The sequence below is a fragment of the Camellia sinensis genome, unplaced genomic scaffold (genome assembly GCF_055761805.1).
Source record: "Camellia sinensis isolate YWXY unplaced genomic scaffold, ASM5576180v1 Unanchor6, whole genome shotgun sequence".
In the NCBI taxonomy this organism is placed as follows: Eukaryota; Viridiplantae; Streptophyta; class Magnoliopsida; order Ericales; family Theaceae; genus Camellia; species Camellia sinensis.
The window spans coordinates 15,657,501-15,677,500 of NW_028129474.1; the positions used below are offsets into that span (position 1 = coordinate 15,657,501).

Genomic DNA, 20,000 nt, shown 5'->3' on the forward strand with positions numbered 1-20,000 from the left:
GCCTTGCCACGGCCTCGGCCGCGCATGCCATGCCACCGCGTTGCCCGGCATGCCATGCCTTGGCCTCGGTCAACATGCCATGCCACGGCCTCGGCCTCGGCCCGCATGCCTTGCTACGGCGTCGCCCAACATGCAGTGCCACGGCCTCGGCCCGCATGCCATGCCACGGCCTCGGCCCGCATGCCTTGCCACGGCGTCGCCCAACATGCCATGCCACGGCCTCGGCTAGCATGCCATGCCACGGCCTCGGCCCGCATGCCTTGCCAAGGCGTTGCCCAACATGCCATGCCATGCCACGGCCTCGGCCCGCATGTCTTGCCAAGGCGTTGCCCAACATGCCATGCCACGGCCTCGGCCCGCATGCCTTGCCACGGCGTTGCCCAGCATGCCATGCCACCGCGTTGCCCGGCATGCCATGCCTTAGCCTTGGCCAGCATGGCATGCCACGGCCTCGGCCATCATGCCATGCCACGGCCTCGGCCCGCATGCCTTGCCACGGCGTTGCCCAACATGCCATGCCACGGCCTCGGCCCGCATGCCATGCCATGCCATGCCTTGGCCTTGGCCAGCATGACAAGCCACGGCCTCGGCCCGCATGCCTTGCTACGGCGTCGCCCAACAAGCCATGCCACGGCCTCGGCCCGCATGACATGCCACGGCCTCGGACCGCATGCCTTGCTACGGCGTCGCCCAACATGCCATGCCACGGCCTCGGCCCGCATGACATGCCACGGCCTCGGCCATCATGCCATGCCACGGCCTCGGCCCGCATGCCTTGCCACGGCGTTGCCCAACATGCCATGCCACGGCCTCGGCCCGCATGCCATGCCATGCCACGGCCACGGCCCGCATGCCATGCCACGGCCACGGCCTCGGCCCGCATGCCTTGCTACGGCGTCGCCCAACATGCCATGCCACGGCCTCGGCCCGCATGCCGTGCCACGGCCTCGGCCCGCATGCCATGCCATGCCACGGCCCGCATGTCTTGCCACGGCGTTGCCAAACATGCCATGCCACGGCCTCGGCCCGCATGCCTTGCGACGGCGTCGCCCAACATGCCATGCCACGGCCACGGCCCGCATGCCATGCCACGGCCTCGGCCCGCATGCCATGCCACGGCCTCGGCCCGCATGCCTTGCTGCGGCGTTGCCCAACATGCCATGCCACGGCCTCGGCCCGCATGCCTTGCCACCGCGTTGCCCAGCATGCCATGCCACCGCGTTGCCCGGCGTGCCATGCCTTAGCCTTGGCCAACATGTCGAGCCACGGCCTCGGCCCGCATGCCATGCCATGCCACAGCCCGCATGTCTTGCCACGGCATTGCCAAACATGCCATGCCACGGCCTCGGCCCGCATGACGTGCCACGGCCTCGGCCCGCATGCCGTGCCACGGCCTCGGCCCGCATGCCCTGCCACGGCCTCGGCCCGCATGACATGCCACGGCCTCGGCCCGCATGCCTTGCTACGGCGTCGCCCAACATGCCATGCCACGGCCTCGGCCCGCATGCCATGCCACGGCCTCGGCCCGCATGACATGCCACGGCCTCGGACCGCATGCCTTGCTACGGCGTCGCCCAACATGCCATGCCACGGGCTCGGCCCGCATGCCACGGCACGGCCTCGGCCCGCATGCCTTGCTACGGCGTCGCCCAACATGCCATGCCACGGCCTCGGCCCGCATGCCATGCCACGGCCTCGGCCCGCATGACATGCCACGGCCTCGGACCGCATGCCTTGCTACGGCGTCGCCCAACATGCCATGCCACGGCCTCGGCCCGCATGCCACGGCACGGCCTCGGCCCGCATGCCTTGCTACGGCGTCGCCCAACATGCCATGCCACGGCCTCGGCCCGCATGCCATGCCACGGCCTCGGCCCGCATGACATGCCACGGCCTCGGACCGCATGCCTTGCTACGGCGTCGTCCAACATGCCATGCCACGGCCTCGGCCCGCATGCCATGCCACGGCCTCGGCCCGCATGCCATGCCACGGCCTCGGCCCGCATGCCTTGCTACGGCGTCGCCCAACATGCCATGCCACGGCCTCGGCCCGCATGCCATGCCACGGCCTCGGCCCGCATGACATGCCACGGCCTCGGCCCGCATGCCTTGCCACGACGCCGCCCAACTTGCCATGCCACGGCCTCGGCCCGCATGCCCTGCCACGGCCTCGGCCCGCATGACATGCCACGGCCTCGGCCCGCATGCCTTGCTACGGCGTCGCCCAACATGCCATGCCACGGCCTCGGCCCGCATGCCATGCCACGGCCTCGGCCCGCATGACATGCCACGGCCTCGGACCGCATGCCTTGCTACGGCGTCGCCCAACATGCCATGCCACGGGCTCGGCCCGCATGCCACGGCACGGCCTCGGCCCGCATGCCTTGCTACGGCGTCGCCCAACATGCCATGCCACGGCCTCGGCCCGCATGCCATGCCACGGCCTCGGCCCGCATGACATGCCACGGCCTCGGACCGCATGCCTTGCTACGGCGTCGCCCAACATGCCATGCCACGGCCTCGGCCCGCATGCCACGGCACGGCCTCGGCCCGCATGCCTTGCTACGGCGTCGCCCAACATGCCATGCCACGGCCTCGGCCCGCATGCCATGCCACGGCCTCGGCCCGCATGACATGCCACGGCCTCGGACCGCATGCCTTGCTACGGCGTCGTCCAACATGCCATGCCACGGCCTCGGCCCGCATGCCATGCCACGGCCTCGGCCCGCATGCCATGCCACGGCCTCGGCCCGCATGCCTTGCTGCGGCGTTGCCCAACATGCCATGCCACGGCCTCGGCCCGCATGCCTTGCCACCGCGTTGCCCAGCATGCCATGCCACCGCGTTGCCCGGCGTGCCATGCCTTAGCCTTGGCCAACATGTCGAGCCACGGCCTCGGCCCGCATGCCATGCCATGCCACGGCCCGCATGTCTTGCCACGGCGTGGCCAAACATGCCATGCCACGGCCTCGGCCCGCATGACGTGCCACGGCCTCGGCCCGCATGACATGCCACGGCCTCGGCCCGCATGCCTTGCTACGGCGTCGCCCAACATGCCTTGCCACGGCCTCGGCCCGCATGCCATGCCGCGGCCTCGGCCCGCATGACATGCCACGGCCTCGGCCAGCATGCCTTGCCACGACGCCGCCCAACTTGCCATGCCACGGCCTCGGCCCGCATGCCATGCCACGGCCTCGGCCCGCATGACATGCCACGGCCTCGGCCCGCATGCCTTGCTACGGCGTCGCCCAACATGCCATGCCACGGCCTCGGCCCGCATGCCATGCCACGGCCTCGGCCCGCATGACATGCCACGGCCTCGGACCGCATGCCTTGCTACGGCGTCGCCCAACATGCCATGCCACGGCCTCGGCCCGCATGCCACGGCACGGCCTCGGCCCGCATGCCTTGCTACGGCGTCGCCCAACATGCCATGCCACGGCCTCGGCCCGCATGCCATGCCACGGCCTCGGCCCGCATGACATGCCACGGCCTCGGACCGCATGCCTTGCTACGGCGTCGCCCAACATGCCATGCCACGGCCTCGGCCCGCACGCCACGGCACGGCCTCGGCCCGCATGCCTTGCTACGGCGTCGCCCAGCATGCCATGCCACGGCCTCGGCCCGCATGCCATGCCACGGCCTCGGCCCGCATGACATGCCACGGCCTCGGACCGCATGCCTTGCTACGGCGTCGCCCAACATGCCATGCCACGGCCTCGGCCCGCATGCCATGCCACGGCCTCGGCCCGCATGACATGCCACGGCCTCGGCCCGCATGCCTTGCGACGGCGTCGCCCAACATGCCTTGCCACGGCCTCGGCCCGCATGCCATGCCACGGCCTCGGCCCGCATGCCTTGCCACGACGTCGCCCAACTTGCCATGCCACGGCCTCGGCCCGCATGCCATGCCACGGCCTCGGCCCGCATGACATGCCACGGCCTCGGACCGCATGCCTTGCTACGGCGTCGCCCAACATGCCATGCCACGGCCTCGGCCCGCATGCCATGCCACGGCCTCGGCCCGCATGACATGCCACGGCCTCGGACCGCATGCCTTGCTACGGCGTCGCCCAACATGCCATGCCACGGCCTCGGCCCGCATGCCACGGCACGGCCTCGGCCCGCATGCCTTGCTACGGCGTCGCCCAACATGCCATGCCACGGCCTCGGCCCGCATGCCATGCCACGGCCTCGGCCCGCATGACATGCCACGGCCTCGGCCCGCATGCCTTGCTACGGCGTCGCCCAACATGCCTTGCCACGGCCTCGGCCCGCATGCCATGCCACGGCCTCGGCCCGCATGCCTTGCCACGACGTCGCCCAACTTGCCATGCCACGGCCTCGGCCCGCATGCCATGCCACGGCCTCGGCGCGCATGACATGCCACGGCCTCGGCCCGCATGCCATGCTACGGCGTCGCCCAACATGCCATGCCACGGCCTCGGCCCGCATGCCATGCCACGGCCTCGGCCCGCATGCCATGCCACGGCCTCGGCCCGCATGACAGGCCACGGCCTCGGACCGCATGCCTTGCTACGGCGTCGCCCAACTTGCCATGCCACGGCCTCGGCCCGCATGCCATGCCACGGCCTCGGCCCGCATGCCACGGCACGGCCTCGGCCCGCATGCCTTGCTACGGCGTCGCCCAACATGCCATGCCACGGCCTCGGCCCGCATGCCATGCCACGGCCTCGGCCCGCATGACATGCCACGGCCTCGGACCGCATGCCTTGCTACGGCGTCGCCCAACATGCCATGCCACAGCCTCGGCCCGCATGCCGTGCCACGGCCTCGGCCTCGGCCCGCATGCCTTGCTACGACGTTGGCCAACATGCCATGCCACGGCCCCGGCCCGCATGCCATGCCACCGCGTTGCCCGGCGTGCCATGCCTTAGCCTTGGCCAACATGTCGTGCCACGGCCTCGGCCCGCATGCCATGCCATGCCACGGCCCTCATGTCTTGCCACGGCGTTGCCAAACATGCCATGCCACGGCCTCGGCCCGCATGCCTTGCTACGGCGTCGCCCAACATGCCATGACATGCCACGGCCTCGGCCCGCATGCCTTGCTACGGCGTCGCCCAACATGCCATGCCACGGCCTCGGCCCGCATGCCATGCCACGGCCTCGGCCCGCATGCCTTGCGACGGCGTCGCCCAACATGCCATGCCACGGCCTCTGCCCGCATGCCATGCCACGGCCTCGGCCCGCGTGACATGCCACGGCCTCGGCCCGCATGCCTTGCCACGACGTCGCCCAACTTGCCATGCCACGGCCTCGGCCCGCATGCCATGCCACGGCCTCGGCTCGCATGACATGCCACGGCCTCGGCCCGCATGCCTTGCTACGGCGTCGCCCAACATGCCATGCCACGGCCTCGGCCCGCATGCCATGCCATGGCCTCGGCCCGCATGACATGCCACGGCCTCGGACCGCATGCCTTGCTACGGCGTCGCCCAACATGCCATGCCACGGCCCCGGCCCGCATGCCTTGCCACCGCGTTGCCCGGCGTGCCATGCCACCGCGTTGCCCGGCGTGCCATGCCTTAGCCTTGGCCAACATGTCGTGCCACGGCCTCGGCCCGCATGCCATGCCATGCCACGGCCCGCATGTCTTGCCACGGCGTTGCCAAACATGCCATGCCACGGCCTCGGCCCGCATGCCTTGCCACGGCCTCGGCCAACATGCCATGCCACGGCCTCGGCCCGCATGCCATGCCACGGCCTCGGCCCGCATGACATGCCACGGCCTCGGCCCGCATGCCTTGCTACGGCGTCGCCCAACATGCCATGCCACGGCCTCGGCCCGCATGCCATGCCACGGCCTCGGCCCGCATGCCCTTCTACGGCGTTGCCCAACATGCCATGCCACGGCCTCGGCCCGCATGCCTTGCCACCGCGTTGCCCAGCATGCCATGCCACCGCGTTGCCCGGCGTGCCATGCCTTAGCCTTGGCCAACATGTCGTGCCACGGCCTCGGCCCGCATGCCATGCCACGGCCTCGGCCCGCATGTCTTGCCACGGCGTTGCCCAACATGCCATGCCACGGCCTCGGCCCCCATGCCTTGCCACCGCGCTGCCCAGCATGCCAATGCACCGCGTTGCCCGGCGTGCCATGCCTTAGCCTTGGCCAACATGCCACGCCACGGCCTCGGCCCGCATGGCTTGCCAGGGCGTTGCCCAACATGCCATGCCACGGCCTCGGCCCGCATGTCTTGCCACGGCGTTGCCCAACATGCCATGCCATGCCACGCCACGGCCTCGGCCCGCATGCCATGCCACGGCCTCGGCCCGCATGCCATGCCATGCCACGGCCTCGGCCCGCATGCCATGCCACGGCCTCGGCCAGCATGCCATGCCAAGGCCTCGGCCCGCATGCCTTGCCACGGCGTTGCCCAGCATGCCATGCCACCGCGTTGCCCAGCGGGCCGTGCCGCGGCCTCGGCCCGCATGCCTTGCGACTGCCTTGGCCAGCGTGCCATGCCACAGCGTGCCATGCCTTAGCCTTGGCCTACATGCCATGCCACTGCCTTGGCCAGCATGTCGTGCCACCGCCACGGCCAGCATGCCATGCCGGTCCGTTGCCCAGCATGCCACGGCCGTGGCGGCATGGCAAGCCACGGCCTCGGCCAGCATGCCATGCCACGGCCTCGGCCAGCATGCCATGGCACTGTCTTGGTCAGCATGCCATGCCATGGCACCGCCTTGTCCAGCACGCCGTGCCGCAGCGTTGGCCAGCATGCCTTGGCCGGCATGCCATGCCAATGCCTTGGGCCAACATGGCGTGCCACGGGCTGGGCCATGCCGGTCCGTTGCCCGGCATGCCACGGCCGTGGCGGCATGGCAAGCCACGGCCTCGGCCAGCATGCCATGCCCCGGCCTCGCCCAGCATGCCATGGCACGGTCTTGGTCAGCATGCCATGCCATGGCACCGCCTTGTGCAGCGTTGGCCAGCATGCCTTGGCCGGCATGCCATGCCAATGCCTTGGGCCAACATGGCGTGCCACGGGCTGGGCGAGCACGGCATGCCACGGGCTGGGCGAGCATGCCACGCCACGGCCTTGGCTAGCAGCAAGGCATGCCACGGCCTCGGCGAGCATGCCATGCCATGCCAAGGCCAAGGCCAAAGCCAAGGCCAAGGCAGTGGGCAAGGCCAAGTCCCTGTGCAAGGCATGGCCAAGGCCAAGGCAAAGGCCAAGGCCGCGGGCAAAGGCCAAGGCCAAGGCCAAGGCCATGGCGTGCCACCGCCTCGATCGATCTTTTTGAACATGATTCTTTTATAATCTTACCCAAACCGTGCAACACAATTAAAAATGCACTACAATCAATTTTAAATGTCATTCCCTATTTTTTTGCAATTTTTCTGGAGCTTTTCGAATTTTTAAAGCCCTTATTTGGCATAAAAAAATCAAAATAAAATAAAAAAAATGAAAAAAATAATTTAATAATTTCTATAATTACTAGTGAATCATCCTTTAATTATGGGAATTTTTCCATAATTTTTTGACTATTTTTATTAATTTTTATTATTTTTTAAGTATTAATATCGAAATAAATTAAAATAAAATATTTTCTGTAAAAAAATATTTTTTTTAATTTTTTTTATGGTGTATTAAATTATTTCCTACAACTTTCATGTTGAAAGTTTTGGCAAAAAACCATTACTTTTTAAAAAAACCCCATTATGACTCCTCGAACATGCTTGATGTTTCCTCCTGCCAGATTGAAAAGGGCTTAACAGGCTATTATAAGGGGGGGGCACCTCCCTTGCCCAGGGCAAGGCAGTGGCAGGTACGCCCCATGTTGGGCGCGGCCTGGGCTGCGGCCTTGGGTTACATGCACTGCGGCTCGACCGCGGCCTGGGCTGCGGCCTGGGGCGGCTCGGCCGCGGCCTTGGGCGGCCTGGACCGCGGCCTTGGGCGGCCTTGCGCGGCCTGGGCGCGGCCTTGGGCGGCCTGGGCGCGGCCTTGCGCGGCCTGGGCGCGGCCTTGGGCAGCATGGCGTGGCATGCGCGCGGGCGTGGGCGGCCTGGCATGCGCGCGGCATGGGCAGCACGGCATGGCATGCGCACGGCCTGGGCGGCCTGGCATGCAGCCGGCCTGGCATGCCCGCGGCGTGGGCAGCACGGCATGGCATGCGCACGGCCTGGGCGGCCTGGCATGCAGCCGGCCTGGCATGCCCGCGGCGTGGGCAGCACGGCATGGCATGCGCACGGCCTGGGCGGCCTGGCATGCAGCCGGCCTGGGCAGCACGGCATGGCATGCGCACGGCCTGGGCGGCCTGGCATGCCCGCGGCGTGGGCAGCGTGGCCTGTGCGAATACCGCGCGCGTGGTCTTTTGACCACGGTGCGCGTGTTGCGCGCATGGTCGCGCACGCCTTTGCACGCCTTCGCACGCAACGCACGTCTAGTGATAAGAACCGCAGCCAAGGCAGCCCAGCCCCAAGGCCAAGGCCAGCAGCATGGCATGCCACGGCGAAGGCAGCCCAGCCAAAGCCAGCAGCATGCCATGCCAAGGCCAGCAGCATGCCATGCCACGGCCAAGGCAGGCCAGCCAAAGCCAGCAGCATGCCATGCCAAGGCCAAGGCCAGCAGCATGCCATGCCACGGCCAAGGCAGCCCAGCCAAAGCCAGCAGCATGCCAAGCCAAGGCCAAGGCCAGCAGCATGCCATGCCACGGCCAAGGCAGCCCAGCCAAAGCCAGCAGCATGCCATGCCAAGGCCTAGGCCAGCAGCATGCCATGCCACGGCCAAGGCAGGCAAGCCAAAGCCAGCAGCATGCCATGCCAAGGCCAAGGCCAGCAGCATGCCATGCCACGGCCAAGGCAGCCCAGCCAAAGCCAGCAGCATGCCATGCCAAGGCCTAGGCCAGCAGCATGCCATGCCACGGCCAAGGCAGGCCAGCCAAAGCCAGCAGCATGCCATGCCAAGGCCAAGGCCAGCAGCATGCCATGCCACGGCCAAGGCAGCCCAGCCAAAGCCAGCAGCATGCCATGCCAAGGCCTAGGCCAGCAGCATGCCATGCCACGGCCAAGGCAGGCAAGCCAAAGCCAGCAGCATGCCATGCCAAGGCCATGGCCAGCAGCATGCCATGCCACGGCCAAGGCAGCCCAGCCAAAGCCAGCAGCATGCCATGCCAAGGCCAAGGCCAGCAGCATGCCATGCCACGGCCAAGGCAGCCCAGCCAAAGCCAGCAGCATGCCATATCACGGCCAAGGGCAGCAGCATGCCATGCCACGGCCAAGGCAGCCCAGCCAAAGCCAGCAGCATGCCATGCCATGGCCTAGGCCAGCAGCATGCCATGCCACGGCCAAGGCATGCCAGCCAAAGCCAGCAGCATGCCATGCCAAGGCCAAGGCCAGCAGCATGCCATGCCACGGCCAAGGCAGGCCAGCCAAAGCCAGCAGCATGCCATGCCAAGGCCTAGGCCAGCAGCATGCCATGCCACGGCCAAGGCAGCCCAGCCAAAGCCAGCAGCATGCCATGCCAAGGCCTAGGCCAGCAGCATGCCATGCCACGGCCAAGGCAGGCCAGCCAAAGCCAGCAGCATGCCATGCCAAGGCCAAGGCCAGCAGCATGCCATGCCACGGCCAAGGCAGCCCAGCCAAAGCCAGCAGCATGCCATGCCAAGTGTCACGGCCTTGGAATTTCTGAACCAACCCTCAGTCTTTCCAAGCCAACCGTGCGGCCTTAGATGCTTGTAGCACGCGTTGCTTGCACCTAAGTAAGCCCTTTTGTGGAAGGGAGCTAGGGGAATGCACACACAAGAGAGATTTAGAGAATATTAGCTTTGTATTGCACTAGAGAGAAAGCTTACAACTTGGATTCTTGGTTGTTACATAGGTTGGTTTGGCCAAATGAGGGCCTCCCCTTTATATAGCCTTACATAGAATATTCTAGAGCTACTATGGTGGAGAGTGTTCTAGACACTTCCACCTATTACATCTAATAGACTATTCTAGAACTATATGGATGGAGGGGATTCTAGATCCTTCCCTCATCCTTACAAAGACCCTATTCTAGAACATACATACAATGCTTTATATTATTCTAGAGACTTCTAGGCAATTCTCCTATAGCCTTTATTCTAGAGAGTTCCAGAACTCTCTAGCATCCTTCCTGGCCTTCCTACTTTCTCAAGTCTTCCAGGAGCTTCCAAGCCATTTCACTAGCCTCTTTCTCTTGAGATTTCCTCTTGTGGGATACTTTGGCCTGGTCACGTTGGCGGGTCGTGACATTCTCCCCCACCTATGCTCGCGACGCCCTCGTCGCGTCTCCTTCTTTGAAGTCGCAGGTTCTCTCATTGACTTGCGCCTTCTTGGTTTTCCTTTGTCCACCGTTGGCACCGTGTAAGGACCCCCGTCCATAATGCACCAAGTGTTGTCGCGAGGCAACATCGCCATGTTGAACTCTCGCGGTAATTCGATCTCCAACACCACGCCATGGTCATTGACTTCTTCGCGCCACTCACCAAGGTGCAACTCAACCCCTTGAGCCAAGCCCTCCACGGACTTTACCTTGGTGTTTTCCACCTTCATCAATCCTTGACCCCTGTCAAGGTTCGGATCAACCCGCTTGGCCTCTTCCGCATTGATGAAGTGGTGCGATGCCTCGGTGTCGACCATGACTTGGGTTGCCTCCCCATCGTCCTTGCCCTCTACGTACATCAAACCCCTATCCCCTTGGGTTGATGCAGTAGGCTCCGCTTCAAGCAGCTGCAGAGATCCCATGCAAGACTGCTCTTCCCTTTCTTGCTCCTCCAGCTTTGCAATGAGACTCCTCCTCTTAGGACAATCCCTTGCCCAATGTAGCTCATCGCAAAGGAAGCAGTTATCCCTTGGCTTCATATCCTTAACCCGCATTGCCCATTTGCCCAAGTTTGTAGCAGCCTCCCTTCCGCGGTTCTCCTCTGTGTGAGTGACTCCCGACATAGTGCCCTTCCTTCCTTAGTCACGACGCCTTCGCAACCCGCTCTGATACCAACTGTCACGGCCTTGGAATTTCTGAACCAACCCTCAGTCTTTCCAAGCCAACCGTGCGGCCTTAGATGCTTGTAGCACGCGTTGCTTGCACCTAAGTAAGCCCTTTTGTGGAAGGGAGCTAGGGGAATGCACACACAAGAGAGATTTAGAGAATATTAGCTTTGTATTGCACTAGAGAGAAAGCTTACAACTTGGATTCTTGGTTGTTACATAGGTTGGTTTGGCCAAATGAGGGCCTCCCCTTTATATAGCCTTACATAGAATATTCTAGAGCTACTATGGTGGAGAGTGTTCTAGACACTTCCACCTATTACATCTAATAGACTATTCTAGAACTATATGGATGGAGGGGATTCTAGATCCTTCCCTCATCCTTACAAAGACCCTATTCTAGAACATACATACAATGCTTTATATTATTCTAGAGACTTCTAGGCAATTCTCCTATAGCCTTTATTCTAGAGAGTTCCAGAACTCTCTAGCATCCTTCCTGGCCTTCCTACTTTCTCAAGTCTTCCAGGAGGACTTGAGAAAGTAGGAAGGCCAGGAAGGATGCTAGAGAGTTCTGGAACTCTCTAGAATAAAGGCTATAGGAGAATTGCCTAGAAGTCTCTAGAATAATATAAAGCATTGTATGTATGTTCTAGAATAGGGTCTTTGTAAGGATGAGGGAAGGATCTAGAATCCCCTCCATCCATATAGTTCTAGAATAGTCTATTAGATGTAATAGGTGGAAGTGTCTAGAACACTCTCCACCATAGTAGCTCTAGAATATTCTATGTAAGGCTATATAAAGGGGAGGCCCTCATTTGGCCAAACCAACCTATGTAACAACCAAGAATCCAAGTTGTAAGCTTTCTCTCTAGTGCAATACAAAGCTAATATTCTCTAAATCTCTCTTGTGTGTGCATTCCCCTAGCTCCCTTCCACAAAAGGGCTTACTTAGGTGCAAGCAACGCGTGCTACAAGCATCTAAGGCCGCACGGTTGGCTTGGAAAGACTGAGGGTTGGTTCAGAAATTCCAAGGCCGTGACAGTTGGTATCAGAGCGGGTTGCGAAGGCGTCGTGACTAAGGAAGGAAGGGCACTATGTCGGGAGTCACTCACACAGAGGAGAACCGCGGAAGGGAGGCTGCTACAAACTTGGGCAAATGGGCAATGCGGGTTAAGGATATGAAGCCAAGGGATAACTGCTTCCTTTGCGATGAGCTACATTGGGCAAGGGATTGTCCTAAGAGGAGGAGTCTCATTGCAAAGCTGGAGGAGCAAGAAAGGGAAGAGCAGTCTTGCATGGGATCTCTGCAGCTGCTTGAAGCGGAGCCTACTGCATCAACCCAAGGGGATAGGGGTTTGATGTACGTAGAGGGCAAGGACGATGGGGAGGCAACCCAAGTCATGGTCGACACCGAGGCATCGCACCACTTCATCAATGCGGAAGAGGCCAAGCGGGTTGATCCGAACCTTGACAGGGGTCAAGGATTGATGAAGGTGGAAAACACCAAGGTAAAGTCCGTGGAGGGCTTGGCTCAAGGGGTTGAGTTGCACCTTGGTGAGTGGCGCGAAGAAGTCAATGACCATGGCGTGGTGTTGGAGATCGAATTACCGCGAGAGTTCAACATGGCGATGTTGCCTCGCGACAACACTTGGTGCATTATGGACGGGGGTCCTTACACGGTGCCAACGGTGGACAAAGGAAAACCAAGAAGGCGCAAGTCAATGAGAGAACCTGCGACTTCAAAGAAGGAGACGCGACGAGGGCGTCGCGAGCATAGGTGGGGGAGAATGTCACGACCCGCCAACGTGACCAGGCCAAAGTATCCCACAAGAGGAAATCTCAAGAGAAAGAGGCTAGTGAAATGGCTTGGAAGCTCCTGGAAGACTTGAGAAAGTAGGAAGGCCAGGAAGGATGCTAGAGAGTTCTGGAACTCTCTAGAATAAAGGCTATAGGAGAATTGCCTAGAAGTCTCTAGAATAATATAAAGCATTGTATGTATGTTCTAGAATAGGGTCTTTGTAAGGATGAGGGAAGGATCTAGAATCCCCTCCATCCATATAGTTCTAGAATAGTCTATTAGATGTAATAGGTGGAAGTGTCTAGAACACTCTCCACCATAGTAGCTCTAGAATATTCTATGTAAGGCTATATAAAGGGGAGGCCCTCATTTGGCCAAACCAACCTATGTAACAACCAAGAATCCAAGTTGTAAGCTTTCTCTCTAGTGCAATACAAAGCTAATATTCTCTAAATCTCTCTTGTGTGTGCATTCCCCTAGCTCCCTTCCACAAAAGGGCTTACTTAGGTGCAAGCAACGCGTGCTACAAGCATCTAAGGCCGCACGGTTGGCGTGGAAAGACTGAGGGTTGGTTCAGAAATTCCAAGGCCGTGACACAAGGCCTAGGCCAGCAGCATGCCATGCCACGGCCAAGGCAGGCAAGCCAAAGCCAGCAGCATGCCATGCCAAGGCCATGGCCAGCAGCATGCCATGCCACGGCCAAGGCAGCCCAGCCAAAGCCAGCAGCATGCCATGCCAAGGCCAAGGCCAGCAGCATGCCATGCCACGGCCAAGGCAGCCCAGCCAAAGCCAGCAGCATGCCATGCCAAGGCCTAGGCCAGCAGCATGCCATGCCACGGCCAAGGCAGGCCAGCCAAAGCCAGCAGCATGCCATGCCAAGGCCAAGGCCAGCAGCATGCCATGCCACGGCCAAGGCAGCCCAACCAAAGCCAGCAGCATGCCATGCCAAGGCCTAGGCCAGCAGCATGCCATGCCACGGCCAAGGCAGGCCAGCCAAAGCCAGCAGCATGCCATGCCAAGGCCTAGGCCACCAGCATGCCATGCCACGGCCAAGGCAGCCCAGCCAAAGCCAGCAGCATGCCATGCCAAGGCCAAGGCCAGCAGCATGCCATGCCACGGCCAAGGCAGCCCAGCCAAAGCCAGCAGCATGCCATGCCAAGGCCTAGGCCAGCAGCATGCCATGCCACGGCCAAGGCAGGCAAGCCAAAGCCAGCAGCATGCCATGCCAAGGCCATGGCCAGCAGCATGCCATGCCACGGCCAAGGCAGCCCAGCCAAAGCCAGCAGCATGCCATGCCAAGGCCAAGGCCAGCAGCATGCCATGCCACGGCCAAGGCAGCCCAGCCAAAGCCAGCAGCATGCCATGCCAAGGCCTAGGCCAGCAGCATGCCATGCCACGGCCAAGGCAGGCCAGCCAAAGCCAGCAGCATGCCATGCCAAGGCCAAGGCCAGCAGCATGCCATGCCACGGCCAAGGCAGCCCAACCAAAGCCAGCAGCATGCCATGCCAAGGCCTAGGCCAGCAGCATGCCATGCCACGGCCAAGGCAGGCCAGCCAAAGCCAGCAGCATGCCATGCCAAGGCCTAGGCCACCAGCATGCCATGCCACGGCCAAGGCAGCCCAGCCAAAGCCAGCAGCATGCCATGCCAAGGCCAAGGCCAGCAGCATGCCATGCCACGGCCAAGGCAGCCCAGCCAAAGCCAGCAGCATGCCATGCCAAGGCCTAGGCCAGCAGCATGCCATGCCACGGCCAAGGCAGGCCAGCCAAAGCCAGCAGCATGCCATGCCAAGGCCTAGGCCAGCAGCATGCCATGCCACGGCCAAGGCAGCCCAGCCAAAGCCAGCAGCATGCCATATCACGGCCAAGGGCAGCAGCATGCCATGCCACGGCCAAGGCAGCCCAGCCAAAGCCAGCAGCATGCCATGCCATGGCCTAGGCCAGCAGCATGCCATGCCACGGCCAAGGCAGGCCAGCCAAAGCCAGCAGCATGCCATGCCAAGGCCAAGGCCAGCAGCATGCCATGCCACGGCCAAGGCAGGCCAGCCAAAGCCAGCAGCATGCCATGCCAAGGCCTAGGCCAGCAGCATGCCATGCCACGGCCAAGGCAGCCCAGCCAAAGCCAGCAGCATGCCATCTCAAGGCCAAGGCCAGCAGCATGCCATGCCACGGCCAAGGCAGCCCAGCCAAGGCCAGCAGCATGCCATGCCATGGCCTAGGCCAGCAGCATGCCATGCCACGGCCAAGGCAGGCCAGCCAAAGCCAGCAGCATGCCATGCCAAGGCCTAGGCCAGCAGCATGCCATGCCACGGCCAAAACAGGCCAGCCAAAGCCAGCAGCATGCCATGCCAAGGCCTAGGCCAGCAGCATGCCATGCCACGGCCAAGGCAGGCCAGCCAAAGCCAGCAGCATGCCATGCCAAGGCCAAGGCCAGCAGCATGCCATGCCACGGCCAAGGCAGCCCAGCCAAAGCCAGCAGCATGCCATATCAAGGCCAAGGCCAGCAGCATACCATGCCACGGCCAAGGCAGCCCAGCCAAAGCCAGCAGCATGCCATGCCATGCCTAGGCCAGCAGCATGCCATGCCACGGCCAAGGCAGGCCAGCCAAAGCCAGCAGCATGCCATGCCAAGGCCTAGGCCAGCAGCATGCCATGCCACGGCCAAGGCAGGCCAGCCAAAGCCAGCAGCATGCCATACCAAGGCCAAGGCCAGCAGCATGCCATGCCAAGGCCAAGGCCAGCAGCATGCCATGCCACGGCCAAGGCTGCCAGCCAAAGCCAGCAGCATGCCATGCCAAGGCCTAGGCCAGCAGCATACCATGCCAAGGCCTAGGCCAGCAGCATGCCATGCCACGGCCAAGGCAGCCCAGCCAAAGCCAGCAGCATGCCATGCCAAGGCCTAGGCCAGCAGCATGCCATGCCACGGCCAAGGCAGCCCAGCCAAAGCCAGCAGCATGCCATGCCAAGGCCTAGGCCAGCAGCATGCCATGCCACGGCCAAGGCAGCCCAGCCAAAGCCAGCAGCATGCCATGCCAAGGCCAAGGCCAGCAGCATGCCATGCCACGGCCAAGGCAGCCCAGCCAAAGCCAGCAGCATGCCATGCCAAGGCCAAGGCCAAGGCCAGCAGCATGCCATGCCACGGCCAAGGCAGCCCAGCCAAAGCCAGCAGCATGCCATGCCAAGGCCTAGGCCAGCAGCATGCCATGCCACGGCCAAGGCAGGCCAGCCAAAGCCAACAACATGGCATGCCAAGGCCAAGGCCAGCAGCATGCCATGCCACGGCCAAGGCAGCCCAGCCAAAGCCAGCAGCATTGCATGCCAAGGCCTAGGCCAGCAGCATGCCATGCCACGGCCAAGGCAGGCCAGCCAAAGCCAGCAGCATGCCATGCCAAGGCCAAGGCCAGCAGCATGCCATGCCACGGCCAAGGCAGCCCAACCAAAGCCAGCAGCATGCCATGCCAAGGCTTAGGCCAGCAGCATGCCATGCCACGGCCAAGGCAGGCCAGCCAAAGCCAGCAGCATGCCATGCCAAGGCCTAGGCCACCAGCATGCCATGCCACGGCCAAGGCAGCCCAGCCAAAGCCAGCAGCATGCCATGCCAAGGCCAAGGCCAGCAGCATGCCATGCCACGGCCAAGGCAGCCCAGCCAAAGCCAGCAGCATGCCATGCGAAGGCCTAGGCCAGCAGCATGCCATGCCACGGCCAACGCAGGCCAGCCAAAGCCAGCAGCATGCCATGCCAAGGCCTAGGCCAGCAGCATGCCATGCCACGGCCAAGGCAGCCCAGCCAAAGCCAGCAGCATGCCATATCAAGGCCAAGGGCAGCAGCATGCCATGCCACGGCCAAGGCAGCCCAGCCAAAGCCAGCAGCATGCCATGCCATGGCCTAGGCCAGCAGCATGCCATGCCACGGCCAAGGCAGGCCAGCCAAAGCCAGCAGCATGCCATGCCAAGGCCAAGGCAACCCAGCCAAAGCCAGCAGCATGCCATGCCAAGGCCTAGGCCAGCAGCATGCCATGCCACGGCCAAGGCAGCCCAGCCAAAGCCAGCAGCATGCCATATCAAGGCCAAGGCCAGCAGCATGCCATGCCACGGCCAAGGCAGCCCAGCCAAAGCCAGCAGCATGCCATGCCATGCCTAGGCCAGCAGCATGCCATGCCACGGCCAAGGCAGGCCAGCCAAAGCCAGCAGCATGCCATGCCAAGGCCTAGGCCAGCAGCATGCCATGCCACGGCCAAGGCAGGCCAGCCAAAGCCAGCAGCATGCCATGCCAAGGCCAAGGCCAGCAGCATGCCATGCCACGGCCAAGGCAGGCCAGCCAAAGCCAGCAGCATGCCATGCCAAGGCCAAGGCCAGCAGCATGCCATGCCACGGCCAAGGCTTCCAGCCAAAGCCAGCAGGATGCCATGCCAAGGCCTAGGCCAGCAGCATGCCATGCCACGGCCAAGGCAGCCCAGCCAAAGCCAGCAGCATGCCATGCCAAGGCCTAGGCCAGCAGCATGCCATGCCACGGCCAAGGCAGCCCAGCCAAAGCCAGCAGCATGCCATGCCACGGCCAAGGCAGCCCAGCCAAAGCCAGCAGCATGCCATGCCAAGGCCAAGGCCAAGGCCAGCAGCATGCCATGCCACGGCCAAGGCCAAGGCCAAGGCAGCCCATCCGAAGCCAGCAACATTCCATGGCAAGGCCAACGCAGCCCAGCCAAAGCCGGCGGCATGCCATGCCAAGGCCAAGGCCAGCCGCATGTCTTGCCACGGCCTTGTCCCGCAGCGTGGCGTGCCTTGGCCTTGGGCTAGAACATCGCATGCCACGCCCTTGGCAAGCAATCCTGTCCCTCGTGTAATTGCCATTTGGTTTGGCTTTGACTTACGTATATGTTGCCCTGCGAAATGCTTGTCCCTCGGGTAATAGCCGGTTTGGTTGCCTTTGACTTGCGAACACGTTGCTAGTGCTTTCCCCAGTGGAAGCTTGTTGGGAAAAGTATGTCCCTCGGAAGTTGCCTGTTGCGTTTGTTATTTGCATTCGAGCTATCCGATGCTTGCTGGGTTTCTCTAAGAGTTTTTGCACGTTCGTCGGGCTTTTTAATTATTTATTTACTCATAAAAATTATAATAAAATAAATTAAAAATAAAAAAATAATTAAAAAAATTACTATAATTACTAGTGCCTCATCTTATAATTGTTGGAATTTTTCTAGAATTTTTTGAGTATTTTTAGTAATTTTTATTATTTTTTAAGTATTAAAATTGAAATAAATTAAAATAAAATATTCCGGTGGCCAAATATTTTTTTATAATTTTTTTTATGGTGTATTAAATTATTTCATACAACTTTCATGTTGAAAGTTTTGGCAAAAAACCATTACTTTTTAAAAAAACCCCATTATGACTCCTCGAACATGCTTGATGTTTCCTCCTGCCAGATTGAAAAGGGCTTAACAGGCTATTATAAGGGGGGGGCACCTCCCTTAAGGCTGGCCAGCATGGCCAGGCCACAGGCCACACCTATGCCTAGGCGGGCGCTTGGCACATGCCATCGCTTGGCTTGTGGCATTGGCTTGTGGCATCGAAACTACATAGCCAAGCACGGGATGCGTCGAGTGGCGGCCCGCGGCGGTGGCGGTGGCACGTTGGCCTAGGGCAGCATGCCATGCCACAGCCTTGGCCAGCAACATGGCATGCCAAAGCCTTGGCCAGCAGCATGCCATGCCCTGGCCTTGGCAAGCATGTCATGCCACGGCCTTGGCCAGCAGCATGCCATGCCACGACCTTGGCCAGCAGCATGCCATGCCCCGGCCTTGGCCAGCATGTCATGCCACGGCCTTGGCCAGCAGCATGCCATGCCACAGCCTTGGCCAGCAGCATGCCATGCCACAGCCTTGGCCAGCAACATGGCATGCCAAAGCCTTGGCCAGCAGCACGCCATGCCCCGGCCTTGGCAACCTTGCCAAGCCACGGCCATGGCCAGCAGCGTGCTATGCCCCGGCCTTGGCCAGCAGCGTGCCATGCCACGACCTTGGCCAGCAGCTTGCCATGCCCCGGCCTTGGCCAGCATGTCATGCCACGGCCTTGGCCAGCAGCATGCCATGCCACGGCCTTGGCCAGCAACATGGCATGCCGCGGCCTTGGCCGGCAGCATGCCATGCCGCGGCCTTGGCCGGCAGCATGGCAAGCCCAAGCCTTGGTCAGCAGCAGCATGCCATGCCAACGCCTTGGCCAGCAGCATGCCTTGCCACGGCCTCGGCCATCAGCATGCCTTGCCACGGCCTCGGCCATCAGCATGCCTTGCCACGGCCTCGGCCATCAGCATGCCTTGCCACGGCCTTGTCCAGCAGCATGGCATGCCCGGCCTTGGCCAGCAGCATGTCATGCCACGGCCTTGGCAAGCATGCCAAGCCACGGCCTTGGCAAGCATGCCATGTCCCTCGGGTAATTGTACAAGTTGCCTTGCGAAATGCATGTCCCTCGGTTAAATTGCCATTTGGTTGGCTTTGGCGTGCGAACGAGTTGCCTGTGCTTTTCTTGTGGAAGCTTGTTGCGAGAAGTATGTCCCTCGAAAGTTGCCTGTTGCGTTTGTTATTTGCATTCGCGCTAACCGGTGCTTGCTCGGCCTCTCTAAATGTTTTCGCGCGTTCGTCGGGCTTCTTGGTCCTTCGGGGGGTGATTCGTTTTGGGGGGCTGGTGCACAGTGTACGTCGTGGCGCGTGAGTTGTGTTCGGTTTGTGCGAGTTGGACGGATCCCTGCCTGTGCAGCGAACTCCACTGGTGCATTCCTCCATGTCCCTCGGGTTGTCTTCGACTCGCCTTCGGGTTGCTTGCGCTTCCCTAGTGGAAGGTGCCTTGCGAAAAGCGTGTCCCTCGGGTAATTGCCATTTGGTTGGCTTTGACGTTCGAACGAGTTGCCTATGCTTTCCTAGTGGAAGCTTGTTGCGAAAAGTATGTCCCTCGAAATTTGCCTGTTGCGTTTGTTATTTGCATTCGCGCTAACCGGTGCTTGCTCGGCCTCTCTAAATGTTTTCGCGCGTTCGTCGGGCTTCTTAGTCCTTCGGGGGGTGATTCGTTTTGGGGGGCTGGTGCACAGTGTACGTCGTGGCGCGTGAGTTGTGTTCGGTTTGTGCGAGTTGGACGGATCCCTGCATGTGCAGCGAACTCCACTGGTGCATTCCTCCATGTCCCTCGGGTTGTCTTCGACTCGCCTTCGGGTTGCCTGCGCTTCCCTAGTGGAAGGTGCC

At 61.9% G+C, this 20,000-nt stretch overlaps 1 protein-coding gene across 1 annotated transcript in view; it reads right to left on the reverse strand.

Annotated features, from left to right (window-relative positions):
• Positions 1–9,774: 9,774 nt before the first annotated feature.
• Positions 9,775–20,000, reverse strand: part of LOC145818212 (uncharacterized) — a 237,950-nt gene continuing 227,724 nt past the window's right edge. The window contains exon 2 of the mRNA XM_082912783.1: positions 9,775–10,249. Within this exon, the coding sequence (XP_082768909.1) occupies positions 10,138–10,249 (112 nt within the window). The 3' untranslated portion in view covers positions 9,775–10,137. The remainder of the gene's footprint in view (positions 10,250–20,000) is intronic.